The sequence below is a fragment of the Gigantopelta aegis genome, chromosome 3 (assembly GCF_016097555.1).
Source record: "Gigantopelta aegis isolate Gae_Host chromosome 3, Gae_host_genome, whole genome shotgun sequence".
In the NCBI taxonomy this organism is placed as follows: domain Eukaryota; kingdom Metazoa; phylum Mollusca; class Gastropoda; order Neomphalida; family Peltospiridae; genus Gigantopelta; species Gigantopelta aegis.
This window is the reverse complement of record NC_054701.1, coordinates 10,357,731-10,383,481: the sequence shown is the minus strand read 5'-3', so window position 1 is coordinate 10,383,481 and position 25,751 is coordinate 10,357,731. Positions and strand designations below refer to the sequence as shown.

The following is a 25,751-nucleotide window of genomic DNA, read 5'->3' as shown; positions in this document are numbered from 1 at the left end:
TTGGTCGAATGAAAGGTCAACTGGACATGAGCTCCAACGGGTTGCTGTTAGATCCACATGTAATAGTGGAGCTAATTTTAATTAGATTGGGTTAGGTTGAGAAAATCGAGTTCTTTGCTCATTTTAAAATTTTGAATAATTAGAGGATGTTTCATTGTTGTTTGATAAATAATCGAGTTAGTGGTATTTAAAGTTACATTATCTGGTTACCATATTATAACATCATGTACAAATGTGAAATACAAGCTCAAATGCACTTTTAAAAAAGTCGTGTGTGTTCGCTATGAACGGATATCGTCAAACGTATACGCTTGATTCGTCGCCTGTGCCGCAATAGCTCGGCAAAGCACAAACAACAGCCTGTTGTCAGTTTCAGTTAACACGTGCGTTTGCCGATTTCAAATTGTAGGGTTCGTCTCAAAAAATTAAAAGAGAAATCTTGAGCTGTAGTTAAAACCGATTTGATCTTGACAACGTATTATCGACAGCTGTACCTTCCTATTTCAGAATTGATATTTTATAAAGTGTTAGTAGAACTTTCAAAGTTTAGTTTGTATACTAGTAACACATTAATCATTTAATATTGTATATATTTTAAAAATTAAATATACTAAAGTAGACAATGAAGTTTTCACTTAATTTTACGTGTTAAAATCGACAAATTCAAATAAATATTATTTCGTTTGGAAAGGGTAAAGTTAGGGGGTGGGTGTGTTTAACGACATCAAAGATAGAGCATATTGATTTAATAATCATCCGACCCCATACAACCGTAAATAATATGTGTTGAGTGCATCCTTAAATAAAACATATCCCATCCTTCCTTCCATCTGCTGTTGGATGTCTAACATTTGGTAATTTTGACATATAATCTTAGAGAGGAATCGGGTGCATGTGGTCTATCGGAGGTCGAAACCCTTACTTGCCCAAGCTTAAAAAAAAATTAAATGTATTTTTTGGGGGGAGCATGGCCCCATATAAACTTCGCTCAACACAGTCTATAACCCTGCACACGCGCCTTGGAAACCCGCTACATGGGGTTTTGTTTTAGCAAGGGATTGTTTATATGTACCATCCCACAGACAGGATATCACATACCATGGTCTTTTATATACCCGCCGATGGGGATCGATCCTAGACTGACCGCGCATTTCCAAAAAACACCCTTTTAGGTCTAAGTAATGAATAAAAATAACATAGTCTTAAAAAATCTTACGTAAATCGAACACAGTACCCTCTTCCTCTACCCCTAGAGCGTTACGTAATTAGTAACACCCCTTACATGTAACGCGTATGCCAACAACTGGCCACTGTCAAAATTTCAAGGCAAATCCCCCACCCACCAACCCCTGGAAAGGCGTTGTACCATACCTCTATGGATATAAATATGTTTTGGAGATATGAGACGACCCCTCAGTCAAGACAGTTAAATTTGTTCTAAAATTGCTAAATCGCACGTGATCTCTTGTTGATGAATTCTATACTTGTGATAAGCCAATGAAAACCGAGATCGGTACGAGCCCGTCAAAAGTGTCCCACTTTCAAAATACTGGCTTTGTTTTTGACCTGGATAAGCCAGCGTAGTGAAACCAATGCGGAGTGTGGCGTCATATATGCACCAAACGTAATTGGATTTTCTGTTCTATATGCTTAAATAATAAAAATATTCCGGATAATGCCGCTTTAAAAAAAAAATTCCATCACCCATGTTCTGTTGAGAATATAATACACGTTTAGTACTGTCAAATGTATGCAAACAGTGTTTTGATTAGTCAAATGAAAGGTTATATAATAGTAAGTTTTCTGGGTTTGTTTGGGGTTTTGTTTTTTTACAAATTATTTATAATCTGAAAGTTGACATTTTGACATGGGCACCACTTTGGTAGTTGACATTTTGTCCTACATACGGTGCATCGTGCATCCAGGCACCCAGCTCTCCCAAATAGAGTTATCTTTCCACCTTTTCAGAAAAAAAAACAAGCGGGAAAATGTGAATGTAATTTTAGTTCCCCCAAAATACTTAACATTGTGATATATGAAGCGAGTTTCACAAATTATCTGCAAACGGTTGTGCATTTGCATATATATAACAATCGTCTTATAAACGATTTGGCTATGATATAGTTGTTAAGGTATCAATGGTAATCTATGGCGCTGTCATCAGATTCTGTAAACTTCCGTTCTTAAACTTCAACATCTATACAGGTTTCGGTGTTGTGGTAAAACCATCGGACATAAGGCTGGTAGGTACTGGGATCACAGCCCGGTACCGGCTTCCAGCCAGAGCGAGGTTTAACGACACTTATGGGCAAACCTAAGACCACTACACCCTCTTTCTCACTAACCACTCACAACTAACTCACTGTCCTGCACAGACAGCCCTGAGGTATGTGCCCAGGACAGCGTGATTGAACCTTAAATGGATATAAGCATGAAAATAAGTTGAAATGAATGGAAATCAAGATGTAGTAGTGTTGGTATAAAGTGCTCCTACTGGCAGTAGCTAGTGGGAATTTCCCCATTAGCTCAGTTGGTAGAGTGCTGAACTCGTACTGAGAGTCTGTGGTTTGAATCCCCTCAGTGGAAGTTGATTTTTCTGTTACATTTGGAGCCGATGTAGGGACTGGGTGTTTTCTTAACACAAGAATACAATTATAACCCAGTTACAACCCGTAGCAGTCAACTGCCCGTGGCCCACAGCTCCGGGATGTAGCTTCACTTGAGGGGGGAGTATGTAGTAGTGTTGGCAGTAGCTAGTGGAAATTTCCACGAGAGTCCATGGTTCAAATCCCCTCAGTGGAAGTTGATTTTTCTATTACAAAGATCTATTAAAGGGATGTACCCTAGTTTTAAACACTAAGGCATATTTGTTTTACTATTATGCCGTTTTTGATAACTGAAATCGTACTTTACTTAGATTTTATGGTTTAGATTATCAGTTTCCGTACATTCGAAGTGTTTTTGGTCATCCGGGTTTTTTTAATATTACAAATTGCATTTCTCATATTTTTAAAAACACGCATGCGTCTGAGAAGTAACAGTTATGGAGTCGAGTTTTAGTCTATTTTTAGAGGGTATTTCAATGTCACAGACTCGTGTTTCACTCAGTTGTAACTTTATCCACATGTGATACAGGTTTGTAGATTAAATAAACTTAGTGTTGTTTTTTTACGTATTGAAACTAGGGTATGTCCCTTTAATAGTTTTACTATTTAGATTTAAGAAGATTAGTGTTGGGAACCACTTGATAGAAAAAAATCAGACATGGTCATGATAATAATTTTTTTGCAGAACTGCCATAGTTTGCAACATTTAGGTCACTGTGACCTAATTTTCACACCAGTGGTTATCAAAGGCTTGGTTCAGAATTTACCACTTGTGAACAGTACACATCTACATCCTGGGAAAGGCCCATGAATGACCTGATCTACTTAGAATATTTGCATATTTAATAAATTATTTTGTAATTCATAAATAGACCAACTAATTGTAGACCTAAATCTTGTTTGTTTAATGACACTACTAGAGTACACTTATTTGTTAATCATAGGTTACTAGATGTCTTGGTCTTGGAGGAAACCGGATATATTTTTTTTTATTAGCAGCAGAGGATCTTTTGTATACAATTTCTCTCCCCCCCCCCATAGCACATACCACATACCATAGCCTTTTATACACCATTTGTGGGGCTCTGGTTGGGACAGAAAAACACAATCAGGGAAGAGGTCCACAGAGAGGGTATGACTCAAGCAAGTCAGCCGAGCCCTCTACCGACTGAACTAGATCCTGCCCCTGTCAGGATTTCTGTGAGAGGGTACGAAGGGAAAACTTAACTACCCTAACACATTAGAAATTAATCAATATATTTTTATGTTTATAATTTGTCAAAGTACATAAAATACAGTGTCCAGTTTAAAAATATTATAAACCCACAACCACCTGTACTTCCTTCCCACAGGGAATGCCTTTTTAATACTATGAAATTTACCAGAAGTTATTTATTTCTGAGCCTACTGTTGTCTAAATTGCATATAAAAATAGTATTTTTTGTTATTTCCAAAACACTTTTACTTTCTTATTACGTCGAACCAGACTGAAATTATTTACAACAAACAGGATGGGACAGACTAGTAGTAGTAAGGGAAGTTATGATCTGTTTGGTTTTTATTACATACTGGTACCCTCAAATTATTTTCTGGCAGAAACCCTGCAAAGGCCATCTAAAAATAAATGAATCAATATAAGTTTATCATGGAAAGCAGTATCATTTGTACTTTGTCAGACATCTGAAGTTATTTGATGTCAGAAAGAGGAACCTACTTAAGTGATATATAAAGCTTTTGTTGACCATGCAATCAATCTCTATTAGTGGCAAGGGCGGCGCAGACGGTACGGCTATGACCATACCACTTTTTAAAGAGGTACGGCACGGCTGTATCATTTTTTTGTTTATATTAGTTGTATCTGTCAAAATGTTCTTCACAGGTGAATTTGAAAGGAGAATGGCAACCTCGAGCCGTACCACTATTTTTTGCACTGTGCCACCCCTTAGTGGACTGAACCAGTGGTGCTTTTCTCAGTCCAACCAGTGGCATGTTCTGGAGGCTGAGTCTGCACAGTTGCCTAACCATAAACTAATTTGATACGATACAATACAAATTGTTCACAAGTGCTCTGTTTTCCTATTTTACAAACCACAGACACAGTACCCCATAACTGACTGAAATAGTGTTTATATAAAAAAAAACCCACCCCATGACAGTGTTTCTGCCAGAAAGAACATTTTGGGTATGGTGATGAAATTGAATACAACCAGTCAACAATGGGTATGGAGGGCCTCTCGGAATGAAAATGGGTAATGTTTAGGGTTATGGTTAAGAAAAGCATACAGTAATAATAGGAATTAATTAATTTTGTCAAAAGCTTAAAAAAAAAAAAAATCTGCCCAAAATGTGGGTATGGCACCATACCCGTTTTACCCTCGGGCAGAAACCCTGCTTGATGCTAACTACAGTGAAACCCCTCAAAACCTGTGCAAACTGGAATTCACTCAAAGCTGGATGTTTATCACAGTCCCTTTTTAAATATTACTAAAGAACAGCTTCTGAAAACCAAGTACCCTTTAAAACCAGACTTTTTACCCTTTAGAGGGGTTTTACTGTAATATAGTTTAACATATAATTGGTGCTGGTTTGTCATTAAACTGTTTATCATGTCCTTTCTTAAAATGTGAAACATGCATTCATCCCTGTACCACTGGCGTCGTGGTTAGGCCATTGGTCAACAGGCTGGTAGGTACATGGTTCGGATCCCAGTCGAGGCATTGGAATTTTAATCCAGATACCGACTCCAAACCCTGAGTGAATGCTCCGCAAGGCTCATAGAGTAGCCCATGAAGTGGCGACAGCGGGTTTCCTCTCAAAATCTGTGTGGTCCTTAACCACATGTCTGACACCATATAACCGTAAATAAAATGTGTTGAGTGCGTCATGAAATAAAACATTTCTTTCTTTCATCCCTATACCATTAAAGGGACATACCCTAGTTTTTAAACACTGACATATATTTTTTACTAATAAACGTTTATGATAACTTAAATCATACTTTACTCAGATTTTATTGTTTAGATTATCAATTTCTGTACATTTGAAGTGTTTTTGGTCATCTTGGTGTTTTTAATATCACAAAATGAATTTCTCATACTTTTTAAAACACGTGCATCTAAGAAGTAACAGTTATGGAGTCCAGCTTTAGTCTATTTTTAGAGGGTATTTCACCATTTCAGGTAGTACTAAACCAAATAACTTCCGGCTGGGTCAAAGTTCGAGGTGCACTTTTGATAGAGAAGTGAACACCACAAGTCCTGTGATTGGTTATAAATGTCAGTGTGTTGGTTGTAAAAAATAATAGTTTCATCTGGGTAAAAAAAAATTGCAATTTTATTTCTTCTAGTACCAATGTGTCAAGTAGCCTTGTGCTTGAAACATGTATGGGGTACCTGTAAAAAAAAGTACTCGAATTTTGTGCGAAACTAGGGTAGTCATAGATGCTACCCGTTATCTCAGAAACGAGCAGCTTGACCCCCATTTTTTTCTGATTCACTTTTAGTGTAAGGGGTGGTAGTATTTATATCTGTGGCGTTTATGTTGGTTGATACGTTGCAGGTAGGAGTTTTAGCCACATCTGTTACTATTGTCGTCTATGGGATTTGATTTGGTAGTATACACCCTTCAAAGTCACAGACTCATGTTTCACTCAATTGTAACTTATTCCAAATGTGTTAAAGGTTTGTAGATTAACTAAACTTAGTATTAATTTTCACGGGTTAAAACTAGGGTATGTCCCTTTGACGTAAAATGTAATATTGGAAAAATTATTTATCCAATGTGGTATCAACTTTCTCACAAACTATAAGTCCACGGTCAGTGAAAGTTGGTTTATAGTTGCACCTATGTGTATGATGTAGAACACTGCACCAACTACTTTTTATGGTAAGCAAGACCTTTAATTCCATGAAATTCTTGTGTTCTAATAATTCATTGATTTTCATTGAAAGTTATGTTTATAGATTCAGAAGTGATCAGCTAGCCTGTTCTGATTCCTTTAAAAATAAAACAAAGAATAGGTGTGCATTGAGAAACATAACTGCATCCATTAATAGACAATGTTACATTTGTAGATGTGAACTTATATGTATTTTTATCATCCATTAAAGACTTTTGTAGGATATATCGTGGGCACTATAATTTGTGATATTATCCTAGGAGATATCGCTTCTTCTGTTACGTCATTGTGTATGTCTCAGCGCTAAAGCTATCATTACTGACGTTACGCCACTGTGGTTCTGCTAGTTAACAAGTCTACCGCTGCCAAATATATAGAGGATACTCCCTGAGAGTTGTGATAACATAATTTATCAGTGACGTAACAAAACATTGTCCTGTGATTAAAATTTGACCAATCAAGATTATAAGAAGATATCGCAAATTATAGTGCCAGCGAGATCTCCTACAAAAGCCTTTAAAGGACATTCAACCCACATTACTGACATTGTTTACAATTGTCGCAAATGAAAAGAATGATAATGGATAATAAAAAGTATACCCTCCTCATGTCTTGTGATATCATAATTTATCAGCACTCGTTGATAAATGTTTAAAACTCGTATATAACTCGTGCTGATAAATTATGATAACACAAGACACTTGGGGAGTATCTATATGTTACAAAGTATATTTTTAAGTCTAGTTCAACAATATGAATGAAGTCGGATGTGGGATGTAAGACACACAGTTAAATCTATTTGAAAGATGGATGACCGTTCAAGTGATGACGAGTCGGTGGTCACAAACACTACTGTCGATTCTGCTGGCTGCTCTCCACGACAACTCTTCAAGGGATTAAACATGTAAGAATGCAGTCATTTACTGCAGAAGCCAGTATTTGCTTTTAATTAAAAAAAATATTTTATACTACAAAGTTTACAAGCTTAGTAATATTCCAGTTATCGATTATATTTAAATATTGACTGTTTGTGTTCTACAAATGAGATGATTGTTTATAAAAATGGATAATAGTCACGAGAAATGTAGAGCTGTAACAATACGGCAATACAGTATTGTATCGCGATAAGAGGGCCACGATTCAATACATGGATTCAGGACAGCTGTGTCGCGATACGAGGACCACGATACGATACATCGATTCAGGACAGCTGTACCACAATACGCAGGATACGATACATCGATTCAGGACAGATGTATCGCGATACAATTCGATACATTCATGTTTTAACAATTTTTTGTAAAAATGTTGAAGCAGAATTTTACGTACATGCACAGTAGAGCAATGAAACTAATTCTGACGTTCAGTTGCTGTAATTCCCAAGCATTAGGTTATCATGTTTCATACACTTGAACTAAGCAGTTTAATTATATAATTATCGATGATTGATATGAAAAGTTCAGTATCATATCGCGACCCAACTGTCGGGATACATATCGTATAGCGACCTGTATCATTACAGCTCTTAAATATTTTAAATTTTAACAGTTCAGTGAGGATCCAGATGTAGGACCTCTTCACCAACATATCTAATAAAACCCAACTTATGTATGTGTGAAAGAGCTATCTTTAACAGTGTTTCCTTACTTTTGAAGGCCCAACAAGAGTTCCATGGTTCTCTTTTTCAATGTCATTTTCATCCTTGTACTTTTTACTTCTAAAAGAAATATAACAAAATATTCTCCAAAAGATATCTTATATATGTGAGATTTCTTCTTGACTTCCAGGCTGCGTGTTAACACTCAAGAGATGGAGAACCTTATATCCGATGGAAGATGTACGTACTTCCAGTTAACAGTACTGTAACTATTATGTATATAGAAGGAAGAAGAAGGAAATGTTTTATTTAATGACGCACTCGGAAAGAGTAGCCCATGAAGTGGCGACAGCGGGTTTCCTCTCTCAATATCTCTGTGGTCCTTAACCATATGTCTGACGCCATATAATCGTAAATAAAATGTTTTGAGTGCGTCTTTAAATTAAACATTTCTTTCTTTCTTTTCAATTAGCAGCAAGGGATCCTTTATATGCACCATCCCACAGATAGGATAGTACATGCCACGGCCTTTGTTATACCAGTTGTGGAGCACTGGCTGGAACAAGAAATAGCCCATTGGGCCACCGACAGGATCGATCCTAACCCCGACCGTGCATCAAGCGAGCACTTTACTGCTGGGCTACGTCCCGCCCCTATTATGTATATAGAGAATACTAAATGAGTTCCCATGTGAAACATGCGCCCCTATTATGTATATAGAGAATACTAAATGAGTTCCCATGTGAAACATGCGCCCCTATTATGTATATAGAGAATACTAAATGAGTTCCCATATGAAACATGAAAATGCATAGATTGAAGACCAGAAAAATGATGTCACTTCATTTAGCTATTTATCAATGAAACTTTGAATTTCTACGACACATCAATTAAGTTTACAGAAACAATATAAACATTCAAGGCTAAATAAAATTATTAAAATACATATTTTGTTAAATTATGCTGCTAACATTAATTATAAGAATTGACCGCAAGTATTTTTCCAATTTAAAAATATGAATCAAAAGAACCATGCACACTTTTTGCATGAACATTTTTGTGGTGTTGTACTGTGTGAGACGGTCAATCACCTGATCAGAGGACCTCTAAAGTTACGTGGTCACATGTAACTTCTCCAAACAACAATTTTTGTTTAATAAATGCAGATGTCTAGCAACAATCATAAAGGTCTTATTTTGTCTGTTTAAAGCATAATAAAAAGTAAATGCACAAAGTGCACCTTTTGTAAAATTGGATTCTTGGATTCTTTTAGAGAACACTATTGAAAACAATTATTGAACAATAAAACATGTTTACAATAATGTTATTCACACAAAGTAAATGCTTGTTAATGCATCATTGTTTTGTATGTTTCAGCTTGTTCTCCGGTGATACCCAGCCAAATTGTTACAGCTCCTATTCTTACCAGTCAGGTATGTTAAAACACAAATTTCAGTTTGTGTCCTTTCTCACTGATCATTTGGGGTTTTAAATAATAATGAGTGGTGTCACCAGTTTAGTGACCAGGCTGTGAAACACAATTCAGTGTTTCAGGAAATTCTATATCGTGAATTGGGAGTTACGAGTATAAGATTGTGAGATAGAATCCCCAAAATATCTATACTACATCATTTTACAGTTCCCGTGGAATCCTAAAAAGCCATCCAAATTCAATGCTTGCTGATATAATATGCATTACATACATCTGTTCTGTTCATACACACATGCACACACACACACACGCACGCACACACGCACGCACACACACACGCACACACCACTCATACACACATGAACACAAATACATATATATATATATATATATATATATATATATATATATATATATACACACACACACATACATGCGCGTGCACACACAGACACATGACACACACACGACACTCGTATATATATACATACATACATACATGCACACACACATGCATAGAAAATGGATGGATAATATATTTTCAGTATGTACTTAATTATGTTCACTTCTATTTTCAGTTGACAGAGCCACTATTCTCTGATCTCACAGATGAGGAATCAACCTGCTCGCAGTCGCTTTTCATCACAGACACAACAAACCACAGTAATCAGACTCGAGTGATACGCAGTGAAACCAAAGAACTGAGATGCCAAATATCTCAGGAAAACCCCCAGCAAGCAGGTTTCAATCAAAGAACAGAAAGAGAAATCCTGTCATCACACAGTCTGTTACCTTTGCTTCGTGATCAAACTGATATGGTTGCTGTTTGTAAGTCTGCTTTGTCTGTCAGAGAGGTTGAAGACAGTTTAACAGATTCTGACGCAACTCGACTGGAAACTGATCTTGAAGTTTCTCCTAGTCCAAACGGTAAATCATGTAGGCCAGATGCTGAGTTCGGAACACAGGTTAATTACGTTCCTGGAACAACCAGACATGCAGGAGAAGACTTTCCTCATAGTGCTCAATGTAATGATACACAAGATGTAGGCTTCTCACAGATGTCTGCCATGACATTTACATTTCCTGAATTTGAGTTAAATCAACAATTTAAGGACGATGCCAAGAGAAAATCAGGTAACCAGGATAAGTTACATAGTGGGCTTGATGAACATAACAGTATCAACAACAGGACGGCTGACTGTAGAAAAACATGTATTGCCAGAGATTCATCATTTACATCAAAGTCATTTGTTCCTCCCTTTAAGAAAATGTGCCGATCTACGAACCAAAAGATACAGGACATGAAAGTCAGTAATGATTGCCCTCAGAAATTACCAGAACAGCAGCACAGAATGTGGAATAATTCAAGTTTAAACACTGATGACGTAAATAAAAATGTCCCATCGGACAATGACTATTCCACTGCTTTCCAACCCAGCAGTAACTGTCAGACATTTGATAATGACTTGAATAAAGTGAGTCAAGTGATGACGTCCATGTTGAGCAATATAAATGATTCACAAGTTTCGACCATGTCTTCCAAATCTCTCTTTAGCAGCAGTGTACCATCCGAATCTGAATCGAGCAAACCGTGTGATCATGTGACTGATGCTGGTAAAGCACTGACCTCTGAAAGAGGTGATTTAGAGCTTGGTGACCGTAATGACCGGATGTGTTGGTCAGTACATGAGACAATGGCCAAAGACAAATACACAGACATTTCACAAAGTTCTGCTGTGAATGGAAAACCAGAACAACTGGAGAACGATGAGCTGAAGGGTTGTATGGTTTCTGTTTCAGATAATACTGATTTAGGCCAGATGTCTCAACCTTTCAGTGACAATAAGAATACAAGTGGAGAATCAAGTGATGTCAGTGATCCACAAAAATTAAAGAAATGCAGTGATTCTTCGTCCTCAATAGATACCTTTTACAATAGAGCTAGACCTGATATCAAACCAACAATAGATGTGAAGAGTACAAAGCTAAAGGGATCACCATTTACTACAAAAGACTCCAACTTCAAAGGTAGTATTGAAGGTAGAAGTGAAGTTCCATTTTCATTGCTCATTCGTTCACAAGGCAACTTGTCTGCAGAAGTCTCACATCTCATGGAGCCAACTACAGAATCACCATTTGATTTCAATGAAAATAACTGTATATCATCTGTAACCGAGAAGCCATTTTGTAGCACTAGCATCAAGAAGACTCTTCTTACCCATGAACGGATTGGTGATCAATCTCAAACATGTTTTAGCAGCAGTTCATCCATTACCAAGTCACCACAATCAAAGAGATCTTTGACTAGTGTTACAGAATCCAAGAAAAAATCTAATGGAAGGAAAAATATACACACTCTTGATGAAAGAGGAGCTTCTGAAGAGAAGTGTATGAGCAGTTTTACAACTGCACGTGGACCACCAGAACAGGGTACGGACAAATATTATGCAGAGGCTGAGTCTGAAGATAAAGCTTGTGATAAATCAAGATGTCAGTCACAAAAGGTTAGTAAAAAACACCTAGTTAATGGCTAGAAATCGTTACAACATAATGTGTGTATATTTATGATCATCAATAGAACATGTTGAGATTTGAACAGACTAGCAATAGAACATGTGGAGATTAATACATACCATCAATAGAACATGTTGAGATTTGTACAGACCACCACTAGAACATGTTGAGATTAGTACAACCATCAATAGAACATGTTGAGATTGGTACAGACCATCAATAGAACATGTTGAGATTAGTACAACCATCAATAGAACATGTTGAGATTTGTAGACCATCAATAGAACATGTCGAGATTTTACAGATCATAAGTACATTATTAAAACATGTTGAGATTAGTAGACCATCAATAGAACATGTTGAGATTAGTACAGACCATCAATAGAACATGTTGAGTGTACAGACCATCAATAGAACATGTTGAGATTAGTACAACCATCAATAGAACATGTTGAGATTAGTATAGAACATGTTGAGATTTGTACAGACCATCAATAGAACATGTTGAGATTAGTACAACCATCAATAGAACCTTTGAGATTAGTACAGACCATCAATAGAACATGTCAAGTACATCATTAGAACATGTTGAGATTTTTAGAACATGTTTGTTTATTTGACATATCGGTGGAATATATTGATATGGTTTGAGGTTTTTGTGTGTTTAGTTTTTTTACTGTAAACATGTTGAGATTTTGTTTTAATGATAATTGTAATATTTGTTTTGTATTAAGTTAAACAGGATGACCAGTGACAAATCCGTTGTTTTACCTGATCAAAGTGAAAAGAAACTGTTGAGTGAGATGACGGCTCAGTACACCGAGATGGCTGAACAGTTGGAGAACAGAAACCCAGACAAAAAAATATTCGGTAAATAGTAATATTGTATTTCAGGGCTCAAACTTAAGCAAGAAAACGTAAGTAAATTGTAATTTTAATAGAATAAAATATATTTTATTGCCAAAACCTTTTAAAATGGCTACAAATACAGGACAGTTCTTTTAAACAAAATACTGCTATTGGTTGATATTACAGCACACTTAAGAGGATCTTGTGACACAGTACACCAGAAGAGAAAATTACTGATATAAATACATGTTTATAGAAAAATAGTTCAAAACTGTTAATGTTACATGGTTTTTAAATGTTCCCTAAATAACAGTTAATTCTTGAATATGTTTTCAGAATCTATAACACAAAGAATTAAAGGACTGCAAGTGAAAATCTTAAAACTTAGTGAGTGTCATAAACATGAACGGGCAGACATGATGGTGAAAATTCAGAAAGGTGTTATGTCAAAGTTTGAAAAGCTTCAACTAAAATCTGTCATGCAGGACCTCGCTGAACGTCAAAAACACCTCATTGAGATTGTTAAAAACCACAAAGACATAAACACCAAACTGAAATCTCTCTCAGTTGAAGCTCTCTCTGGACCTTCCACTAGTTTTTCTCAGGAGAAAAGAAGTACTCTTTCATCAGACCAAGTACCTACATCTAGCCAGGCAAGCAAAAGCAGCATTCTTCAAGATCAGATTAAAGTGAAGAATATTTCTGGAGATAAAAATACGAGAACTTCTGATGTAGGAGTAATGGTTGGTGAAACCAACTTACCATCTAGTGATGAGAAGTTAATGAGACATCTTAAACAAGTGGACTACAGTTCAAAGACAGACACTTTGGAAGTAACAGCACAAAAGAATGACTCTACATCTACTGGCAGCTTGAGGGCATATTCTAATGCTACCAAGAAATCAACAACACCTAGAAAGAATGTTGTTGATTTAATTGATGATGCTGTATGGTCTTCGACTTTGAACAAACTACCACACACTTCTGTTCCCTCTTCTGTTCATGATGATTGTGTGTCTAGGACATTTACTTATTCCACTGCAAACAGCGATGGATTGGAGAAGCTTGTGGAAGAGTCGCTGAAAACAAGCAGTCCTGAGGACCATGCTGAGAAATTGCAGTCAAAAATGGCTGCAAAACAATCTGTAAAAGAACAAGAAGAATTGCCCTCTAAGGTATCTTTGAATGAAAACAGCCAGAAACTTCTTGATGACATTTTCTTTACAAATAGAACTGAACCACATCATCATGATAATACTGAAGTGAAAGTGAGCAGCAAACTGGAAGATAACTTTGCTGGGAGTCAGGTTATAGCTGGGCAGAGACTAAATGGAACATGTTCTGGAACTGAAGTCAATACTGGCAACAAACTAAGTAGTATGACCTATGGAAGGCAAGTTAATGTGAAAGCAGATTGTAATGAAAAACCTGGAACCCAAGTTAATATTGTCAACAAGCTAACTAGCATGACCCAGGCAAGGCAAGTTAATGCTGGTACAGATTGTAATGCTGAATATTTTGTTGCAGCTGCTGAGCAGACTTGTAAAGATGTCCAGTCAGAACCAAGTAATAACAAGTCTCAGGGTGTGCCGAAAACACAGAATCAAGTAATTGTTGATGTGTCGGAGCAGCTTGAGCAGACATGCAAACGACAGATTGAACAGCCCAGTATTTCTGTTCAGCTGAAAAGAACCAAAATAGAGGACAAAAATGGGACAATTCTGGATGTCTTTGTTATCCAGGATCCTCGGAGCAGCAGTACATGCAACACAACAACTGTAGAGATGCAAGCTAAACCTGATATTTCAAAGTCACAGAATGAAAATGTGGAAACAAAGGCAGCAGATTTTGATGCAAGGGAGACAACTGAAATCTCAACAGATGGTATACTTTCTGAAGTGAAACTGAAAAACTCTGTGAACATCAGTTCCAATAAAACTGTCGGCCATGATGCAGAACAAAACCAGTATTCTAAGAATAACACTCAATCAAACTGTTCCCCAAGTCTGGTTATCTCCCCTGTTTGTCACAAACCATCAGTATTCAAATCTCCCGAGCAGATAGTTCCGACTTCTGAAGCCTCCACGACCGTCTCCCCATGTTCTACGGCAGTTAGCAGCGACGTTTTTCCTGTGACGTGCACAGAACTTGCTCGGAGGATGAAAGCAAGAGCCACAAACCAAAGCCGCGCCCCATGTCTGACACAAAACAGAAGCACTCTGAAGGCTAGTCACATTGCCCCAGCTGAAAAGGTTGTTAGTTTGTACAGCTACCACTTAACATATAATATTATATAAATTGTCGCAGATAAAAAATAGGAGACTGTTAATTAAGCTCTTGCTTGGTCTTCCATGTTTATTATCATAAGTCATCATTTGAGACACTGACAGTATAAATATTTTCAACTTCTTGCTTAAATTATCAGTTTTGGCAAATCCATTTTTTTTCAGGTCATTATGGTATTTATAGTATTTACTAATGCATTTTATACAAAACAGCTTTAAGTAAGCAGCTTATTTAAATAGAAAGAGTTATTGGAACATAATTGTGATCAAGCTTTTTGCTTGTAAAATATTTAGAGTCTAAACTCGAGTCTCTAAAAGTCTGAGACTATAATGTTATGAAGATGCTATACAAAATTGCATGCATGTGACGTCATTAAAGATTAACCTTTACAAGCACAGCCTAGATGGTTATTTATAAAATATTAGAAACATAATAAATTTCCATTGTATAATCATTGTAATTTTTGTAGTCGTTAATGCCACCTGATCCAGTGAACTTTTCGGCCAAGTCTCCATGTTTGAAAGATCTTGTTTGTGCTGGTTTAGTGAAACCGGGTCGCCACGTGCTCCATGTCAACACAAAGGTAACGCTATTGAAACTACTGACAGTTGTTAGAAGTGATAAAATAAATATCAAGAAATTTGTAAAGGAGGTGTGGAGGGAGAGGGTCACAAAATTAAAAAAGGGCACATTTGAGTTTGTTGCAGGCAAATAAGCCAAGCTCCCAAAGGGGGTGAGATTTGTAGAATGGTTTGAGGACATGAGTTCCGGAAGATTTTGCAATAAAGATGCTCAGTTACGTTTTCAGGGTAATTTAAATTTGTATATTGTGGATGATAAATTTTTTAAACGGAGCACCTCCAATGGTTTGGGGAGGGGTTCATGGGATTCCTGTGTCCTCCAATACAAAAGATACAGTAAAAGACAAAACATATTATACTCATCTGTACTTGCAGGTTTAGTTACTAGGTACACTGATTTCTTCTGTCAATCTTGATGTCTGATCATACATAAGAGAGAGGTATAAAAAATATAATCTTTATTTCAAATTTCTTTTTTAATTTAAAAATTATAACTTACTAGATACTTTTTATAGTGTACTTTTATATTTTGCTAAGTTTGAGATGATCACATTTGACCAATTTATTTTCAGGAAGGGAAAATCTGGGCTGATGCCACAAATGGTGGCCTGATACGTGGACGAGAAGGAAAGATCTTCCGAACTCCGTGTGCGTGGATGTCGGCCATCACAGGCTGTGTGGTGAAGAAAAAAGCTCCAGTTTACCAACAGGTTAATCTTAATTATCTGGTGTTTTCTAAAAGTATTCTTCTTTGTATAAATATTGAAGAACTAAAGATATCCATAAAACATTTCATTGTATAACTAGTAGTATTTAAGAGCTAAAGTTATTCCTAACATATTTCTCTGTATAACACTGTCAGATCCTGAGGGGTTAAATGTTTTTTTGTTTTTTTTCCCCAGCCAACATTAAAAAAAAAAAATGGATAGAAAATCTAGTATTTATTCCATGATGTATTTAATCGATAAGGCAAACCTTGGACACTTATTGAACACTTAATCAACATTCTCATTTGAAGAATGGTGATTGTTTTTATATGCACGTCTCTGATGGGTAGTATTACGGTATGGTGTTGCCCGTCCATCCATATGTCCGTCTGTTAAGTTGTTCTTGTCCGGACCATATCTTGCATACAGATGCATAGAGAACCATGAAACCTCACATGTAGGAACAACTTGTGATGACAGTGTGACACATACTATTACTAGGTCATTATGATCTACTTTTCATGGTCTACTGCACATAACAGTAAATCCTTGTCCTGATCATATCTTGCATACAGGACCATCAAACCTCACATGTAGGAACAATTCGAAATGGTGATGTGTCACATACAATTTCAAGGTCACTGTGATACAAATAAATCAAATAATTTGTCTATATTCTGAACATCATAGGAAAATTTTGTTTAGTACATATGCTAATTTCTTGGAGGTTCTGAATTGTTAACATTACATACATAAACTGTTTCTCTGCCAATATAATTGTGCCACCAGAGTACCCATGCTAACCAAAATTTACGTTTCTAATAAAGAACAATAACTTCATTAATCAGAAAGTACCTTCTCCAATGGATACAGTATCATCAGTAGTTGGTCCAAAACAAACTGTTTATCCATCCCATTGCAAACATTTTATATAATTAGAATTGAATCATACCCGTAACATATCCATTAATCAGACCTGTCAACCTTTAGTCAAGAGAAAGCAGGAGGTGTGTGTTGAAAAAGCAGGAGATTTGGTCAAAAAGCAGGAGATTTTTTAAATTCACACAATTTAACCCAAAATCGCAAGATTTTAAAAAAACATTATTACAATAAGTTATATGAATACTTTATAATGTCATATATACTTCTTAACTTTAGATCTTGGCATTAAAAAAAAAAAAAAAAAAATATTATTATTATTATTATTTTTTTTTTTTTAAGTTTAAATATTATTATGATTTAATACATATTTAAAAAAAATAAAATATTTTATCCAAAAATGTTAAGAACATGAACAAGAAATAAAAAATTTAATTAGTACATTTACGGTATTACACTTACAGCCTTACAGGTTGCGTTACATTATCATTTGTGGTTAGTGTACCTAAGTACCAAAGACAAATTTATATAAATCTTATAAATTAATATTCAGTTTTTACTATAATGAGGAACGGTGGCGTGGTACTGATTTAAAATCATTATAATGATGCAATAAACATTGTATTTTCATTAATCATAAGTAAAACCTCATTACGGACATCGTGTGAAATATACCGGAATTATACCCATTTCCGTGAGTAACTTTATGTCAATGTCAAACACAACATTTTTTAATTGTACAAAAATAATTTCTTGAAGTGTACCCTTATAACCAACATTTTACCGCACAAACATACAAAATTAACTGACACAAGTATGTTTATACAGCTAATTGGTCTTTTCGTTGTCTTGCTGTGACATGTGATTTTAACATGCATCGTGTGTATCGCTGTCAACTCGGGAGTCTGGCAGTTCAGATTTGTCATAGTTGCATTATGTAATCCAGTGGGAAGACATTTTACAATTCAGAGGTGTTATTAGAACTAAATTGGATAGTTTTTTTTTTTATATGGCAACACTGAATGTCAATACACAGCCTGTTTAATTAGCGGCAATACGCTTCATAGCCATTACGATGACAACAAACATTATAATAACACATCATTTTATAAACTCCATGTGCTTTTTTAACAATATAAATAGGCTATCCCACAATTCTCACTTCGGCAAAGGTTAAGCAGTCGGGACAATTCGGCCTGTTACATTCTCGGAAACCGAAAGTAGTCGACATTTTCCGAATGAGAAAAAAAGGCAGAGTTACTTCCCTTCTGTTATTTTGACAAAAGAGGATCGATTTTTTTTATGCTTACAAAAATGTCATATAACAGGAGAAACTGTCTCCCGCACAGGAGAAAGGAGATTTGATCTAATACCGGGAGACTCCCGCGGAATCCGGGAGGGTTGACAGGTCTGCCATTAATATCTATAGTTTTCCATCAAACTCCTGATGGGCATACATGTATCATGTACTTCAATGGTAGTCTTGTTTTTTTAATATGTTTTGTTATTTCAGATTCATTATTTGAATAAATCCTTATCTGAGTTGATAAGAGGTGAGTTATAGTTTTATTAAAGGAGACCGGACACCAAAAGACATGTAGTGTGTAATGGATTAAGTTAGCATCAAAGACCGCATTACTCTAACGCCCAGCTCGCTGCGAGGCACCTGTCAGTTGTGCGTCTTAGGTTTGGGGTAAAAACATAAGTGGGCGGGATTATGCATAGATCTGAACGAAAGCGAGGCAATACGTCATCGGTGAGAGTTACCAAGCAATACCGGTACATGTGTTGATTCTTTGGTTGTGCCTTTTAGTCGTGTTTTATTTTTTTTCTTTTTTTTTGTCTCCAGGTTTATCGGAAATTTAATTTACAAGATAATTAGTGTTATTATATACTGTCGATGTAATTATATGATGGTTAACTGCGCAGTGTTAACTGCAACAGTAACAGGAATGCATCCCAAGAAACTGCCAACATCATGGTTTCGATTTCAAAAAAAATGAAAGTTGTTTTAAAACATGGACGCATTATTGTCGTCGAATGAGCTTTACACCAGCTAAATACAGCAGGTTATGGTACATTTACAATGTGAAAATTAAAACAAGTATGTACTTAAGATATACATTAAATAAAGGTATTGCAATTTGTTCACATACACATATTTAAACTTCACATTTATTTACCTATAATTACCAAATTAATTTTTACTGACAGCCCATAACGACTCCATACTAACGTCTCTTGTCTAGTTGGTTTGTTAACCTCATAACAAAACACCTTCAAAATGTGAATTATTACGTTAGTTAACAATGTTTATCGTCAGTTCAGTATATTGTCATTAAAATTAAAATGCTAACACTTTGGCAAGAACAGCATAATGTACTCTGGCCAGAAGGAATGATGGTTAATTAGTTTTAAAGCTAATGTCGATTATTAAAGCATAATAAAATTGTACTTTTCAATGCTTTCTGTATGTCATATTAAAAATACTCTACACCAAATAATTGTTTTAATACCTACCCTGGGTTTCTGCCAGAGGGTGTGGAGGGTAAACTTACATGTATGTACTAAAAAATCTCAGAAATTAATGAATATATATATAATGTTTAATTTTTTCGATAGATTATAGTAACATAATTGCTGTTTAAAATTTGTAAAAGTGCGTGAAATAAAATGTTCAATAAAAAAAAACCCATTTCAAACCTATAACCACCCAATATACTCCTTTGAATATATTTAGTTTTTACAGGCCTGTAGGAACGACTTTGGGAAGTGGGGCACTGACGGACCGGGTATGAACTCTACATCAGAATTTGGTTACAATGACAAAATTTAATGTGATAAAAAAAAGCTCACAAGAGTGTGTGCGTGTGGGGGGGGGGGGGGGGGGGGGGGGGGGGGGGGGGGGGGGGGGGGGCACCTCCCTGTTCCTATGGGCTTGTTTTATTACGTACCCTCAACTTATTTTCTATTTTCTGGCAGAAAACCTGGTACCTTTGGCAGAGGTTGAAACAATTGGTCATCTAATTTTCGACTGTTACCATAAAATAATATAATTAATCACTTTTGGCATCTAGCAATTTAAAGCAAAATTAACAATAGTTACCACATGGAATAAGCATCATATATTATTTTGTTTTACCTGTAATATATTTTACCTGTAGTATATTTTCATCAGGACTTCCTTCTTCCTCCTACCGGCCTTGGTGGCGTCGTGGCAGGCCATCGGTCTACAGGCTGGTAGGTACTGGGTTCGGATCCCAGTCGAGGCATGGGATTTTTAATCCAGATACCGACTCCAAACCCTGAGTGAGTGCTCCGCAAGGCTCAATGGGTAGGTGTAAACCACTTGCACCGACCAGTGATCCATAACTGGTTCAACAAAGGCCATGGTTTGTGCTATCCTGCCTGTGGGAAGCGCAAATAAAAGATCCCTTGCTGCCAATCGGAAGAGTAGCCCATGTAGTGGTGACAGCGGGTTTCCTCTCAAAATCTGTGTGGTCCTTAACCATATGTCTGACGCCATATAACCGTAAATAAAATGTGTTGAGTGCGTCGTTAAATAAAACACTTCTTTCTTTCCTTCTTCCTCCATGAATGATTAAAGAAAATAACACTGGATATATTGTAATTATTTGTATTTTATTCCAATATATAACAAATGTGTTTTACGTCAGTATGTAGAGCAAATTACCTGAAACAGTTGGTTTGAAATCATGATTACAAAATCCTAAAGATAAAAGGAACTGGTTCCTAACCTCACCCTCTACATATTATCTACATTTGTACAGGCCTGTAGGAACGATATTTGAAGTGTGTGGGGGGGGGGGGGGGGGGATACAGTCTCTACTGAGGGATACAAACTAGATTTTTATCTTTATATCATCTTTATTTACGCAGAGTAGTGAAAATTTAAAACATATTTTCATCCTAGAGTGTGTGATGGAGAACAAGTCCCTAGGCCCGCCCCTCCCCAGTTCCTACAGGCCTGTTGTATTTTATATTAATAAATGCAAAGACTACATAATAATATTGTCGATAAAACATATTAGTTGTAAAGTGATTGTCAGTATGTGGCAACAGTATAATATTTTCCAACATTTCTGTCTTTCTGTACCAGGCTGTGGACAGTTTCGGCAGACTGGCAACACATTTTCTTAATAATTAAAAATAAACGGTTTAATCAAACACATTAAAACTTGGAGGATAACTAGTTAAGAGAACAAAGAAAAGTGTGCTCATTTTAGTTTTTTGTTACATTATTTTATCTTGCTTTGGTGAGGAAATCGGCCTATGGAATATCCACTGACGTGTCATATTTACATCTATGTTGAACAAGATTTATGATGAAATATTATTACATTTTGTGTGCTTTGCTTCTAATTAGGTCCATTTGCTTCAGTTTACATTAAAAATGTCATAAAAAATTATGTTTAAAAAAATGCTTGTATGCTAGTCTATGACCGTGTGGCTTCCTCGTCTTCGTCGGCAGTTGATTCAACCGAATTTTCGTCTAAGACAACATTTCCAGGATTAGGGACAAAGTCTCTGATAAGTGGTTCAAATTGATACGGTTTGATGCCATTAGCACAAGCTGAACACAATTCTTCATCACTCGAATCGCCAAGCTTGTCCATGCTGCTTGGTAGTTTCTTCAGTTTTCCTCTCATCGATGATGTCACGGGTCTAGCTCATCAATTGTCGACAGTTTCCGGCAAACATTGGAGATCAGCGAAAAAAAAACCCAACCAAGACTGGCATTCTCAACTTGGTCAATAAGGGGAGCACGGTAGTTGCGTGTTGTGGTTTATGACAGCAAACAAATTCATTACGCAGTATATATGGTTTGGTGTCCGGTCTCCTTTAATGAAGATAATCATTTACTTAATAACACAACAATAAGTTATAACAAGGTTTCTACCAGAGAATACGAATAGTAAATACATTTTTATAACTTTTTGAATAATTAATCATTGGTTATCAGATGTCAAACATATGGTAATTCTGACATACTTAAGAGGAAACCTTCGACATTTATCATTAGTAGCAATGGATCTTTTAGATTTACTTTCCCATAGGCAGGGTAACATATACCATGGTTTGGAGAAACCTCAATCAGAGGATGGGTCCACCAACAGGCTTCGATCCTACGACCAAAGGGATGGAAGGCAATCGGATTCTACAAAGATAAAAATCCTCTACATTGCAGTATCCTGCTACATTTTCCAGATTTTGGGTGAAATGTCATTTTCATTTTTGTTTTTAGTACCCACCACCCACATTCATAAAATTATTTAATTCGACTTAATTTGCATATTATAGAAAAAATTGGAGAACCATCAGGCAGAAATATATTAATATAAGATTGTAGTGCATAACATGGTCATTGCTTCAACCGTCCTAACATTAACCAGCTCTGGTTTACAATAGCTGTTACTAATGGTATGATACCATTTCCCTGACCCGCTCATTTGTTTTATCTAAATAATGTATGTAAATAGATATCTCCAAACCAGCATGATGACCCTGTTGGCAGCGAACTGCACATTACCAACATTTTCCCTTGTACATCTTTAATACCAATATTATATTTGACACATACTGTAAATTAGGAAATGTTAGCGAGCATAAAATGTTAGCGAAGTTAGTGAGGTCATACAAGACGGTTATATTTCATAACGCTAAATTTAAAGAGACGTACAACAGACTGTTCTGAAAAACGTTTGTGTGATTATTTTGTCTGTGATTAACTGAACTCACAACAATGGTTACACATTATTGATTAGACCACAAGGATACCCAACAATAATAGTTTAGTTAGCATCCACATTACTGCAATTTTCTACTACATTTAACTTGTCTGTATGCTGCTTAACGTCAAGATTCGTCAAAAACATTATTTCAGCTGCTCCTACAACTTATGCTTATTCTTTTTTCAGTTTCGGATATGTCAATCTCGCTAAAATTCTATGTCGCTAATATGTCACTTATTTGGATTTCGTTGATTTTAAGATCGCTAATATTTTCTGATTTACAGTATCCTGACCCTTCCCGCTTTCACAAAATGCTGAACATGTAACCACCATTTCATCAACTCCTGTACCACCCCAAGCTTGCAAAAGGAGGAAGGAAAGAAAGAAAGAAATGTTTTATTTAACGACGCACTCAACACATTTTATTTACGGTTATATGGCGTCAGACATATAGTTAAGGACCACAAAGATTTTGAGAGGAAACCCTCTGTCGCCACTACATAGGCTACTCTTTCCGATTAGCAGCAAGGGATCTTTTATTTGCGCTTCCCACAGGCAGGATAGCACAAGCCATGGCCTTTGTTGAACCAGTTATGGATCACTGGTCAGTGTAAGTGGTTTACACCTGCTCATTGAGCCTTGCGCAGAACTCACTCAGGGTTTGGAGTCGGTATCTGGATTAAAAATCCCATGCCTCGACTGGGATCCGAACCCAGTACCTACCAGCCTGTAGACCGATGGCCTAACCACGACGCCACCAAGGCCGGTAAAGGAGGAAGGAAGGAAATGTTTTATTTAACGCTGCACTCAACACATTTTATTTATGGTTATATGTTGTCGGACATATGGTTAAGGACCACACAGATATTGAGAGAGGAAACCCGCTGTCGCCACTTCAGAGGCTACTCTTTTCGATTAGCAGCAAGAGATATTTTATATGCACCATCCCATAGACAGGATAGCACATACCATGACCTTTGATATACCAGTCGTGGTGCACTAGATGGAGCGAAAAATAGCCCAATGGGCCCACCGATGGGGATCGATCTCAAACCGACCGCGCATCAAACGAGCACTTTACCACTGGGCTACATCCCACCCTTGCAAAAGGAGATAAAAGTTGTTAGGTATGAAGTTTTACATGGGTTAATACAGTGTTATATATTTACAGAGCTGGCTGTGACTAAGAAGACAATGGTGGACTCTACATCACCGATAGCCAAATCAACTCAGTGTGCTACTGACAGGTTGGTACTCATTTTCTGTTTATACCAAACCACACAAAGCAAACATGTGTATTGAATAATAGTAAAAATGTTGTCTCTTAAATAAAGTTAGAAATAAATGGTTATTTGTGTGTGTATCTGTACAAATACCAATGTTATGTTAGTCCTGAAGGTGTGTTCACTCCAATCACAATAGCTGTCAGTTCCACACTGAGAAATTGACATTTTTATTTCTTATATATGTAAAGAAAATGATAAGGTCAATTTTTAAAAAGATGTAACTAAATAGAGTACCAAATGTAACTTACAAATTATGATTAAATGTGTGAAAGAAGGCAAATCGATGGTTCCACAATGTTCTATCATCGACAAGAGACAAAAGACAAAAACTATTATTTTCATTTCAGGCCAGTGAAGACTAGTTCATCAAAAGAAAACCAGTCTGACGTACCCTCACCCTCAAACCGTGTGGACAATGTGATGACCGCTCTGTTACAGACCCTTGACAAGTGCAAGGTGAAGCTGATCGATGATGCTGAGATCGTCCACTGTCCCGAACTGACTCCAAGCTTCTGGTCATCTGACTTCGCCAAAGTGAAGATGTCTAAAGACATGTGGGCAAGTGTAGACTGCTGGAGGTGATTATTATTCCCAACACGTTAAAGATTTCGATGATCCAATGATGGATCCTTTGTTTGTCACTTTGCAGATATGATGATCCAATGATGGATCCTTTGTTTGTCACTTTGCAGATATGATGATCCAATGATGGATCCTTTGTTTGTCACTTTGTAGATAGGAATAACTTCCAGAATTCCATATTTTAGTGCTATCAGAAAACTGTTCATGTTTTTGATTTTTGTGAAAAGGTTGCAGTACACCTTACTATTTTTAAGACTATGCACAGGGTTCCAGAACGGTTTTGTAATGTTATTTTTCCATATTTATATTTGTTTGTCCTAGCATCCACTGCAGGGAACATTTTGTTTAAAAAATCTTGATTAGCGATATTTCAAGTCAGTTATTAGCAATTACTGTTTATTTCATTCATTCATTTCAACTTATTTTCGTGCTTATATCCACACACCTCAACTATCTGGGCTGTCTGTCCAGGACAGTGGGTTAGTTGTTAGTTGGTTAGTGAGAGAGAAGAGGGTGCAGTAGCCTTACACCCACCCATTGAGTCCTTAAGAACTCGCTCTGGGTTGTAGCTGGTACTGGGCTGCAAACCCTGTACCTACCAGCCTGTAGTCTGATGTTTTAACCACTTCACCACCGAGGCCGGTCACTACTCTTTAACGTTTTAAAATTGTGTAGTGTTCTCTGAAACTTCTATAGTGAATCACGATGCAATATTGAACAAAATGTTCCCTGCAATGTGCAACCTGTACTAGGTCAAAATATAATATATATCCGTATATCA

At 36.5% G+C, this 25,751-nt stretch overlaps 1 protein-coding gene across 1 annotated transcript; it reads left to right on the top strand.

The window, feature by feature from the left end:
- The first annotated feature begins 7,310 nt into the window (after positions 1-7,310).
- On the top strand, positions 7,311-25,389 carry LOC121368469. Its single transcript, XM_041493202.1, has 11 exons — positions 7,311-7,408; positions 8,292-8,341; positions 9,479-9,534; positions 10,112-12,037; positions 12,782-12,917; positions 13,233-15,148; positions 15,652-15,765; positions 16,336-16,473; positions 18,863-18,902; positions 24,274-24,349; positions 24,736-25,389. The coding sequence occupies exons 1-11, from the start codon at positions 7,311-7,313 to the stop codon at positions 24,968-24,970; spliced, it is 4,785 nt and encodes a 1,594-aa protein (XP_041349136.1). The 3' UTR covers positions 24,971-25,389.
- Positions 25,390-25,751: the final 362 nt, after the last annotated feature.